This window comes from Scyliorhinus canicula, chromosome 11, assembly GCF_902713615.1.
Source record: "Scyliorhinus canicula chromosome 11, sScyCan1.1, whole genome shotgun sequence".
NCBI classification, from domain to species: Eukaryota; Metazoa; Chordata; class Chondrichthyes; order Carcharhiniformes; family Scyliorhinidae; genus Scyliorhinus; species Scyliorhinus canicula.
Genome location: NC_052156.1, coordinates 127,224,002 through 127,236,248, shown reverse-complemented (window position 1 = coordinate 127,236,248; position 12,247 = coordinate 127,224,002). Strand labels below are relative to the sequence as shown.

The 12,247-nt window shown below is 49.6% G+C and overlaps 1 protein-coding gene across 1 annotated transcript; it reads left to right on the top strand.

Annotated features, from left to right (window-relative positions):
* The first annotated feature begins 471 nt into the window (after positions 1–471).
* Positions 472–5,171, top strand: LOC119973369 (fibroblast growth factor 19-like). The gene is made up of 3 exons (XM_038811355.1): positions 472–697; positions 1,530–1,633; positions 3,181–5,171. Exons 1-3 carry the CDS (start codon positions 472–474, stop codon positions 3,472–3,474), a joined length of 624 nt encoding a protein of 207 aa, XP_038667283.1. The 3' UTR covers positions 3,475–5,171.
* The last annotated feature ends 7,076 nt before the right edge of the window (positions 5,172–12,247 follow it).

The following is a 12,247-nucleotide window of genomic DNA, read 5'->3' as shown; positions in this document are numbered from 1 at the left end:
GATGGACCAAGTGGGTGAAGAAAGAGTAGCATCGCCTCAGGTGAAGGGGTTGTAGGAAGAGTCTGAGCCATCACTGAGTGTGTCTGACCCACTCGAACCGCTGACAGCAGCTTCGGAACAGTTTGAGTAAAGTCCGAATTTCTAAACTGCGCTGAAATGTTTCCTGTTGCAGTGTGTGCCTGTGTGTGTCAAAGGGCTAGCACGGCACGTCTCTCCATCATTGATTCCAACTATGGCAATGACACCCCCTCCCTCCCTCCCTCCACCCCCACCCCCGCCCAGAATAATAAGGACCCAGTGCAGAAAGGCTGTGAAAAGCTGTCACATCACTGGCTTTCTGCCGGCGCTTTAAGGTGATTCTGATGTCACTTGCTACATGGACTTTAAAAGCAGCGCGATGGGTTCAGAGGCGGAACAACCATCCCGCCTGTGTCCAGGGGAAGCTTCCAGCTCCAGCACCTCATGTTCGGGATGGGCTCCAGCCTCGCTGACTGGATCTCCCTGCAGCTCGCCGTGCTTCTCGCTGCTTCTCTGGTCAGGTCAACTCCTCTGGGGAGGACAGACTCGGGAGCTCAGCTGGAGCGGGGCTGGGCTCGGCAGATCCGCTTGATGCACCTGTACATGGAAGGCAACAGCAAACACTTACAGATTAACCCCGACGGACATATTGACAGCTCCAACTCCCAGAACTATTACAGTAAGTTGTATTTCCGCAACCATAGGTTGGATGTGACATTTTTTAAAAATCATTTGATTCTCTTTTTTGTTAATGGGTTGTGTCGATTCACGGGATTGTGCAACGTTATACTGTTTCTACCCTGAACGTTTTAAATCTCCCACTGCTTTGATATTTGTTCACCACCACATGGGAATAATTTGTAACCATCCCCACCCACTCTCCTCTGCTTGCCCCCTTTTTCTCTCAGAAACCTGTGCGATTGCCAAAGATTTAGCTGGCATCAGTCAATTTCAGCTCATCATTTCAGGCTACTCTGTACAAAACATGTTCAAGATAAACCTGCCTGGTCGCATTTCGACTGGATACCGAACAATTCTACTCATTGCAATTGGTTCCTTCTTGTTTGACGATCATTTGAACGGACCATTTGAAAGTTTCCCTGTAGTCCCCCCCCCCCCCCCCCCCATGCTTAAAACTGTTGAGCATTCGTGGCATCCAGAATAGTGTGGGACCTATGGGTTAAAACTGGGTCGAGGGAATGCATTGGACATCTCTGTCAAAGAGCCAGCATGGGCCCGCCAGGCCGAATGGCCAGCGTCTGTGCTTCTGTGATGCAGCGAGGGAAAGAAGCCACCCGGCCCATCCTGCCCCTTGCCAGTTTTGAAAAAGCCATTACACCCCCCCTCCCCACCCCACCCTTTCCCCATTACCCTGCACAGTCCTGATAGACTCTTTTTACTGACCTTACAACCCCATCAAAGCAGCATGCCACATTGAGAAAGTTTGACTGCTACCTTACCGTGCTGGTATTACTGTCTAACGCGTGTGCTTTCTTTGGGGCGGCTTCTAGCTCTGCTGGAGATCAAAGCAGTGGAACCCGGGCACGTGGTCATCAAAGGAGTGAGAACCGGGCGGTACCTCTGCATGGACACTGAGGGCAGCATTTTTGGATCAGTAAGTATCGGCCACCTTAGCTGTTCAGAGCTAGCTCAGCTGGGCTGCAGGACAAGGTCAAAGCAAATCACTGCGGATGCTGGAATCTGAAACAAAAACAGAAAATGCTGGACAATCTCCACAGGTCTGACAGCACCTGTGGATGGAGAATGGAGCTAACATTGGGAGTCTGGTTGACTCTTTGTCAAAGCTGGAGAGAACTGGAAATAGGATGAGATTTCCAGGTGTGGGAGCAGAGATGCGGGAAATGATTGGACGGTTGAGAGCACAGAGGTGAGGGAGATCTCACCTGTTCCCCTCCATCCCAGAACCAGTATAGGGTCCCCCTTGTCCTCACTTTTCACACCAGCAGCCTCCATACTCAAAGGATCATCATCCGTTAGTTCTGCCAACTCCAGCATAATGCCAACACCAAACACTCCTTCCCCTCACTTCCCCTATCAGCATTCTGTAAGGACCCTGCCCTCCAGAGTACCCTGGTCCACTCTTCCATCACCCCCAACACCTCACCATGGCACCTTCCTATGCAATCGCAGATGGTGCAACACCTGCCCCTTTACCTCCTCCCTGTTCACCATCCCAGGGCCTAAACATTCTTTTCAGATGAGGCAGCGCTTCATGAGCACCAACTTCAATCTGGTCTATTGCATTTGCTGCTCCCAATGTGGTCTCTACATTATGGGACTAAACGTGGGTGACCACTTTGCAGAACACCTCCGGTCCATCCACAAACAGGGCCCAGACCTTCCTATTGCTTGCCATTTCAACTCACCATCCTGCACTCATGTCCACATGTCTGTCCTTGGCCTGCTGCAGTGTTCCAGTGAAGCCCAATGCAAACTGGAGGCATGGCACCTCACCTTCGGATTAGGCACATTGCAGCCTTCCGGACTTAACATTGAGTTTAACAACTTCCGTCTGTAAACTCTCTCCTCTACCTTCACCCCATTTTTATTTCTACCAATTTCTTTTCATTTTCTCCATCCATCTCTTTTTCCTGACCATTGCCTCCCTCCCTGTCACCGCTAAGGCCATCTGTTCCCTGTCCTTAGTTGTCCTTTGACACATTGCTTCACCCTGGTCTGCCATTAATACATTCTGATCTCTTAATATGCCACTATCAGCACCCTTCTTAGTCATTATCACCCCCATTTACATTCCCTTTATCTTTTTGTCCATGACATCTTTGACAATCTCCACTACGCTCTATCCAGCCCCACTGCTCCATCCCCCCCCCCCCCCCACTCCACAACAGTATAAATCTCATCTTATCTGAGTTCCCTCTAGCTTTGATAAAGAGTCAACCAGACTTGAAACCTTAGCCCTGTTCTCTCCACAGATACTGCTGAGATCGTCCTGCATTCTCTGTTTCTGCTGCAGAAGAAGATCCTCAGTGAGAATACCCCTCACCCCCTCATCCCTAAACATGTTAACCCTGACTATCCTAAATTTAACATGTGGCGAATATCTCTTGCATTGAACCGGTTCATGCCATTACCTCAGGATAGTTCATTCTGAATAATTTCCACCCCTGCCTTTTTCATTAGATGACCTATTGTGCGGATGATTGTAACTTCAAAGAGGAACAGTTACCAACGTTCTATAATGTGTACCACTCGCCGAGGCACAAGAAGGTGTTAAGTCTGAGCCTGGAGAAGCGCCCATTCATTCCTAACAGAGAACTGCCTCCTCTTTCTATGTTTTTGCCCCTGGAGGACCAGTTACCCACCACCACCCACAGCCGAAGAAATCCTGAGCGAGAGGCTAACGACACAGACCCCTTCGGGATGAGATCCGTACAACAGGCGAGCCCGAAACTCTCCAGAACTGGAAGAGGATAACGGGCCACACCTCTCCATTTCAGACTTTGAAAGATCAGATGACTGTGATCATTTACATTGGCCAAAAGTACTGTTACCAGGATCGAGATTCTATTTATTTATTGTGTTATATAACCATATAGTCTAAGAAACAAGACTAGAGTAGATTACACCAACTGTAGAAGCACTGACAAGAGTAGCTAAGATCACAAATTAATTGCAGAGGTGGAAGATAATTCTCGCCTAATGCACCCAAAAAGATTCAAAAATCTTCCTCTTTCAGCATTTGTTTCTTGAAAGGTTCCAGGATTCTTACTTCTATTCTTCCTGGAACTCTGTTCCATACAGTGTTCACTTCTTGCGTAAAGAGTATAATCCTGGTTTGAACCTATGTCCCATTATTTACTCTAGTTATTTAATTTAAAATAAGTCAAGTTTTATCTTTTCAATTCCTTATCTTTCTTGGCACTGGCATTCAGATGCCACCTTTCTGTGATGAATCATTCCTCGTACCTCTGACCTATTATAGCAAGGATTACCCTATTCACTGCTCTGCTTCCAGAGGTTAAATATCTACTGTTTCTCAACAAAACTGGATGCAGTACTGAAGATGCAGCCTAAACAAAGCACAGCGCCATCCAATCATGACTTTCTCAGACTTATATTCTGCTACTCTTATCATTTGACTTGCCTTTTACTGCCTGGGCATTCTACTAACCTTGCTAATGATTGCTATGCATTGGGTGGGCATGTTTAGTGTCCAGTGTAGTCCAATTCGACCTTTAGCCATTTTTGGCTGAGTTCTTGCAGCCTTCAACACCATTCATGGATTATGTGTGTCATCTATTTTTGTCTTCCCATGTGCATTACTTCCCACTTGCCTGTATTAAGTTTCATCTGGCTTTACACTGCCCATTTATGTACTTAACCCAACTCATTCTAGTGGTTCCAATGAGCCTCCTATTTTGATATTATGCTCAAATTTGGCTACCACGCCACTAAATCCAGGCTATTGACCATTGATATAAATTAGAAATAGTGTCAGTCCCCCAACACTGAACCCTGGGACAGCCAACTCGATATTTCCCACAGCCTGAGATAACTTTCCTTGTCTGTACCGGTTGTTTTCCATTCTTTCATCAGTTCTTTTTCCATTTCCAAAACTTGTCCTAAAGTTTGAGGTTAACTCGTCATCTTTTCTGTAGGGTTTTGTCAAATGCCTATCTTGAATCTATGTATGTGCATCCTTGGTCTAGCACAGTCCATTTGAATTGTCACATCCTCAAAGGAATTAAGAAGGCTGATCAGACAGAAACTTTCACTTCTGAATCCACATGTGGGGAATAGCCTTGTTCTGTCTTATAAATTCCATGATTCTCCTCAGTACTAACTTTACTGGAAAGAAAGTTACACACGTGAAAATGATAGATAATGAGCAAAAGGACAGTCTAAATGCTTTTTTTATTTCACTTATGCGAAAGACTTGAATCACTCCCTCTCAGTATATAGTAGAATTAATCTTGTCTGTGAAATTGTACTGCCAACTCTGAATTACCTATTTATTTAAATTATTGCTGTCAATATTTATATTTATATATATGCCAATACATTTTATAAAAATGTTTTTCTAACTTAAATGGCGATTTGTACAACTTAAATATAACTGAAGTATAAAATAAATGGCACTTTGTTTTCTAATGAAGTTTTGTTCAAAGATTTATGATCGTGTCTTATTACAACAGAACAAATTATTTATTTTTTTAACAGACAATTTTATTGAGGTATTTTTGGCATTGTAAACAGTAAACAGTAACAATATACATTAGTGTGCAGATACCACTAATTTGTCCTGGGGCAGACGCCCCCCCCCCCCCCCCCCCCCCTGACGATTAGTTCCCCGCGAAGAAGTCGATGAATGGTTGCCACCTCCGGGCGAACTTGATTTTTTTCCAAGCCGAGAAAGCTTACCATGTCCGACAGCAAAGGCCACAACATGTGGACATGGTTCGCTGTTCCTCCCCCACATCTAGCACACTTGTCCTCCAGCCCAAAGAATTTGCTCATCTGGGCCACCGTCATGTGGGCCCGGTGAACTACCTTGAACTGAATCAGGCCGAGCCTGGCACATGTTGCGGTTGCATTTACCCTCCTCAGAGCGTCTCCCATACGCCTCCCTCCAACTCCCCACCAAGCTCCTCCTCCCATTTGAGTTTCAGTTCCTCGGTCCCTGTGTCCTCTGCTCCCATAAGCTCCTTATAAATATCCAAGACTCACCCCTCTCCCCTACCTCACCCCTGGAAACTACCCTGTCCTGGGTCCCCCTTGGTGGAAGGCGTGGAAAGGACGGGACCTGTCTACGTACGAAATCCCGCACCTGCAAGTACCGAACGTCATTCCGCCTCGCCAGCCCGAACTTCTCCTCCAGCGCCCTCATGTTCGCGAAGCTCCCTTCCAGGAACAAGTCACCCATCCTTCCCACCCCCGCCCTCCGCCATACTCGAAACCCGGCATCCATCTTCCCCGGGACAAATCGGTGGTTGTCACATATTGGGGACCAGACTGACGCTCCCACTTCCCCCGCATGCTTCCTCCATTGGCCCCAAATTCACAGAGCTGCCACCACTATAGGGCTGGTGGAGTACCTGGCCGGCGGGAGCGGAAGAGGAGCCATGACCAGGGCTGCCAAGCTGGTGCCCCTGCACGAAGCAGCCTCCAACCGCTCCCAAACCGACCCCGTACCCACCATCCATTTCCTTATCATGGCTATGTTAGCCGCCCAGTAGTAGTTGCTGAGGTTCGGCAACGCCAGTCCCCCCTCGCTACGGTTCCGTTCCAGCATCCTCCTCTTTACCCGCGGGGACTTCCCCGCCCAAACAAATCCCAGGATGATTTTATTGATTATTTTAAAGAAGGATTATTTTAAAGGGAGACACTGAAAAATAAACAGGAATCTCGGGAGGATCGTCGTCTTCACCGTCTGTACTCTCCGAGCTAGTGACAGCGGGAGCGCATCCCACCTCTGAAACTCGCTCCTCATTTGCTCCACCAGCCTAGACAAGTTCAATTTATGCATCTTGCCCCAGTCATGCGCCACTTGTATCCCTAAATACCTAAAACTTTCCCCAACCAGCCTAAACGGTAGCTCCCTCAGCCTATTCTCCTGACCTATCGCCTGCACCACAAACATCTCGCTTTTTGCCATGTTCAACTTGTAGCCCGAAAACCGGCCAAATTCCCCAAGGATTTCCATAATCCCGTCCATCCCTGCCGCTGGATCCGACACATACAAAAGCAGGTCATCCGCGTAGAGCGAGAACTTGTGTTCTATCCCCCCGACCATTCCCTTCCATCCCCTTGCCGCTCTCAGAGCAATTGCCAGCGGTTCTATGGCCAACGCAAGCAGCAGATGAGAGAGGGGGCATCCCTGTCTTGTCCCGCGGTATAGTTTAAAATATTCAGATGTTGTCCTGTTCGTCCTTACACTAGCCTCCAGGGCCTGATGTAGCAGTTTAACCCAGTCCACAAAGCCTTCTCCAAACCCAAACCGTCCCAGCACCTCCCATAAATAGTCCCACTCCACCCGGTCAAAAGCCTTTTCGGCATCCATTGCCACCACTACCTCCACCTCTCTGCCCTCCGGGGGCATTATAATCACATTGAGTAGCCTTCTTAGATTGGCTACCATTTGCCTGCCCTTAACAAACCCCGTTTGGTCCTCCACAATCACGTCCGCTACGCAGTCTTCGATTCTGGACGCCAGGATCTTGGCCAGCAGTTTAGCGTCCACATTATTCAGGGAGATTGGCCTAGAGGACCCACAAGCTTCTGGATCTTTATCCCGTTTTAATATCAGCGAGATGGTGGCTTGCGACATTGTCGGGGGGTAGCACCCCATTTTCCCTCGCCTCGTTAAACACCCTAACCAGCACCGGCCCCACAATCCCCGAGAACTTTTTGTAGAACTCCACTGGATACCCGTCCGGCCCCGGGGCTTTACCCGACTGCATGGCCTTCAGGCCCCCCATTACTTCCTCAGCTCTAATCGGGGCCCCCAGCCCCTCTACCATCCCTCTGCCCACCTTTGGGAAGGTCAGCCCATCTAAGAAGCGCCTCATCCCCTCCGGCCCCGTGGGGGGTTCCGAGGCATACAGCTTGCTGTCGAAGTCCCTGAATACCCTGTTCAATCCTGCCGGGTCTCCATCCCGGTTCCCTGCCCTGTCCACTACCGTCCCTATTTCCATGGCCACCTCCCTCTTCCTAATTTGCTGTGCAAGCATTCTGCTGGCTTTCTCCCCATACTCATACACCACGCCCCTGGCCTTTCTGAGCTGCTCTACAGCCTTCCCAGTGGATAGCGCCCCCAGCTCCGCCTGCAGTCTCCGTCGTTCCCTAAGTAGCTCTGCCCTCGGGGACTCCGCATATTCCCTATCTGTTCGTATGATCTACTGACCAGTCTGTCCATCCCGCCCTGTCCGTTCTGTCCCTATTGTCATAATATACACCAGTATATCATGGTGCAGACACACACACTGATGGACATACACTAGGACCAATCAACATGCACAAACACCGCAGCCAATCACCAGTTAGAACACACTCACTATAGAGACAGAGGGTATCACTTTTCCCGCTCATTTAGGATGCTGCCTCTCAGAAGCACAAGAGCTTATCAGTTACAGTACAGACTTTCACCACGGGCTGAGTGATTCAACTGGTTAGGACAGGCATAGGTCTTTAGTTAATCTAGCATCATGTAAACCCACAGTAATAGTATGTCTAGCAATTTATAAGAGTTAATAAAATAGTGTTGAACCATCTTCAGTGTTGGTGGCTTGTATGTGCTTCATGGATCCAGAACGCCCAACACATCACCTATGGGCTCGGATTGAGATCAGTTCCCCTCTCACCACCGCCTTCAGCGCCTCCCAGAGCACCGCTGCTGAGACTTCCCCTGTATAGTTGACCTGCAGGTAGTCCTGCATGCATTTCCCCACTCTCTCACACACCCTCTCATCTGCCAACAATCCCACCTCTATTGTGGGCGCTGGTAACTTTCTTTGCAGACCTGCATGTTGACCCAATGTGGCGCATGGTCTGAAATAGTGATAGCCGAGTATTCTGTCTCCCTCACCCCCTCCAAAAAGTCCCTACTCATAATAAAGAAGTCAATACGAGAATAAACCTTGTGAACATGTGAATAGAACAAGAACTCCTTCCCCGTCGGCCGGCTGATTCTCCAGGGGTCTACCCCCCCCCCATTTGTTCCATGAACCCTCTCAGTTCCCTTGCCATTGCCGGGACCTTGCCCGTTCTGGAGCACGACCGGTCCAGGTCGGGGTCGAGGACTGTATTAAAGTCCCCACCCATAATCAACTTGTGCGAATCCAAGTCGGGGATTTTCCCCAGCAGCCTTTTGATGAAATCTACATCATCCCAGTTTGGAGCGTAAACATTCACTAGGACCACACTCACCCCCTCAAGCTTGCCCCGGACCATGAGAAATCTACCACCCCCATCCGCAACTGTGCTGTCCGCCTCAAATTTAACCCGTTTGTTAATCATGATCGCGACCCCCCTGGTTTTAGTGTCAAGCCCCGAATGGAAGACCTGGCTAACCCAGCCCTTCCGTAATCTAATCTGGTCCGCCACTTTCAAATGTGTCTCCTGCAGCAACATTACATCCGCCTTCAGAGCCCGTAAGTGCGCGAACACACGTGCCCTCTTGACCGGCCCGTTTAATCCTCTAACATTCCAGGTGATCAGCCTGGTTGGAGGGCAACCTGCTCCCCCCCCCCCCCCCCCCCACCCCCACCTACAGCGATCAGCCATCCCCCTTCTTGGGCCCACCCCCTGCCCATGTGCCATGCTTCCCCTGGTCCGCCTCTTGGCAGCTCCCACCCCCGACCTCTTCCCTGTCACCTGGTTCAGTTCCCTCCCTCATCAGCAGATCATCCCCCCCCCCCCCCCCCCCCCAGCAACAACCCTTTGTAACCTAACCCCTGCCATATACTGGCTGTACACACACACCACCACCTCACTCCCGTTGACTAGCTCAAAGCAGCTAGCCTGGTGGCTATCAACTCCGGCGCCACCATGTCTCCCACCTATTGTCCCCCCACTCCCCTCCCCCCGGCCCATCAACACCACCTCCCCAGAACAGCCCTGTTCGAGCAATCACTCTTGGACTGAAACAGAGAGAAAACAAACAAAGCTCGCCCCCACCATAGTGCAATTCAAATTGTGTAATGACGTGGGCGCTACCACCCACCCCCCTCCCAACATTCCCAGAAAAATAGCAAAAAGAACCCGAACAGCCCCCCAGCACCCAACAACTTAAAATTTAACTACAACTTTGGCTTTAACTTTAAAACTTTCAAACAGGCAAACACAAACACAAGAACACCCCCAATTTTAAATAAAAGAGCATGCCGAACGACATCGCTAACATGAAGGACAATCTGCGAACAAATGCAAACATCCCTTAATACACTCTAACTTGAATCCATGGGTCCCCAGTTCGGCACCAGTCCATGCCACTTAGCGAAGTCCATCGCTTCCTCCGGGTCGTAAAAATAATGTTGCTGTTCCCGGTATGTGACCCCAAAGCCGCGCCGGGAAAAGTAGCCCGAACTTGACCTTCTTTTTAAAAAGGATCTCTTTCATTTGTCTGTAGGCTGCCCTCCTTCTGGCCACCTCCGGGCTCAGATCCTGGTAGATGCGCAGGACACTGTTGTTCCATGAGCAGCTCTTCGTGCTCTTGGCCCACTGTAGAACCCGCTCCTTGTCCACGAACCTATGGAACCTGACCACCATTGCCCGGCCGCGCCCCCCCCCCCCCCCCTCCCCTCGTGGCTGCCTCGCCTGCACGCTGTGTGTCCTGTCCAGCTCCAACGGACGCAGGAAGAAATCATCCCCCACCAGCTGCTGCAGCATGTCTGCCACTTATGCTGTTGCATCCACTCCCTCGGCCCCCTCCGGGAGCCCAATGATTCCCAGATTCTGCCGGTGAGACCTGTTTTCCAGGTCCTCCAGCCTGTCCATCAGCCTTGATTGTTGCTCCTTCAACTTTCTAATTTCCACGTCCGCTACCGTTTGGAAATCCGCCTGCTCTTCCACTGTCTTCTCCAGTGCCTGGACCTTCTTATCCTGAGCGTCCAGCCTCTGGTCCAGTCACTCCACTGCCTTCTGGATCGATTCCAAATTATCCTGCTTCAGTGCTGCGAAGCTGTCTTTCATGACCTTCAGTATGTTGTCCAGTGCTGTCTGCTCCGTCCATTCCGTGGTCCGTTCATCGGCCATCTTTACTCCCACTTGAGCTTCCACACCACCTTTGTTCAGCCCCTTCTTCGCCTGTTTTCGCTCCCTTCTGCTCATTAAGTCCATACAACTCTGTATGGATTCAGATCTAGAGTGCGAAACAAAAGGGAAAATGCTGGAAAATCTCAGCAGGTCTGGCAGCATCTGTAGGGAGAGAAAAGAGCTAATGTTTCGAGTCCGATGACTCTTTGTCAAAGCTAACAGACAGAGAAAGTGGGAAATATTTATACTGTGGAGTGAGAATGAAAGATGAGTCATAGCTACAGAAACTCAGGGAAACTGGGTGCTAATGGCCACAGATACTAAGGGGAAAGAGTGTTAATGGCAGTCCCCAGAGAGGACAAAAGATGTGAAAGGTCAAACAGCAGGGAAACTAACATCAGAGGATGAACTGTAGGTGTGGGGGGAGGGGAAGGGGAAAGCAAAGAGGAGAAAGGTGCAGGAAAGGTGGATAAGATTGGGGGGGGAAATTAAATGTATATTAAGAAAGAAAGAAATGGTAAAAGATAGTTAAAATGAAATGAAAAGAAATAGGTCGAGGTGGGGCTGATCATCTGAAGTTGTTGAATTCGATGTTCAGGCTGGAAGGCTGTAGTGTGCCTAACCTGAAGATGAGATGTTGTTGCTCCAATTTGCGTTGCGCCTCACTGGAACATCGCAGCAGGCCAAGAACAGACAAGTAGGCATGGGAGCAAGGTCTTTTGTTAAAATGGCACCAACAGGAAGGTCAGGATCCTGAATACGCACAGACCGAAGATGCTCAGCAAAGCGATCACCCAGTCTGCGTTTGGTCTCTCCGATATAGAGGAGACCACATTGGGAGCAGCGAATGCAGTAGACCAGATTGGAAGAGGTGCAAGTGAAACGCTGCTTAACCTGGAATGAGTGTTTTGGGCCTGGAATGTTAAGCATGGAAGAGGTAAAGGGGCAGGTGTTACACCTTCTGCGATTGCATGGGAATGTGCCATGGGTGATGGGAGAGGTACTGGGTATGGTGGAGGAGTGGACTAGATTGTCTCGGAGGGAACGGCTCTGCGGAATGCTGACAGAGGGAGTGAAGGGAAGATGTGTTTGGTGGTGGCATCACGCTGGAGTTGGCGAAAATGGCAGAGGATTATGCTTTGGTGGGATGAAATGTGAGAACGAGGGGGAGGGAGTGGAGGGGGCGAGGGTAGTGGTGCGGGAGATGGACCGCACACTGTTGAGGGTCCTGTCCACAACTGTAGGTGGGAAATTGACCTCTCTGGGGACTGCCATTAGCACTCTTTCCCCTTGGTATCTGTGGCCATTAGCACCCAGTTTCCCTGGGTTTCTGTGGCTGTGACTCATCATTCATTCTCACTCCACAGTATAAATATTTCCCACTTTGTCTGTTAGCTTTGACAAAGAGTCATCGGACTCGAAACGTTAGCTCCTTTCTCTCCCTACAGATGCTGCCAGACTTGCTGAGATTTTCCAGCATTTTCCTTTTCGTTTC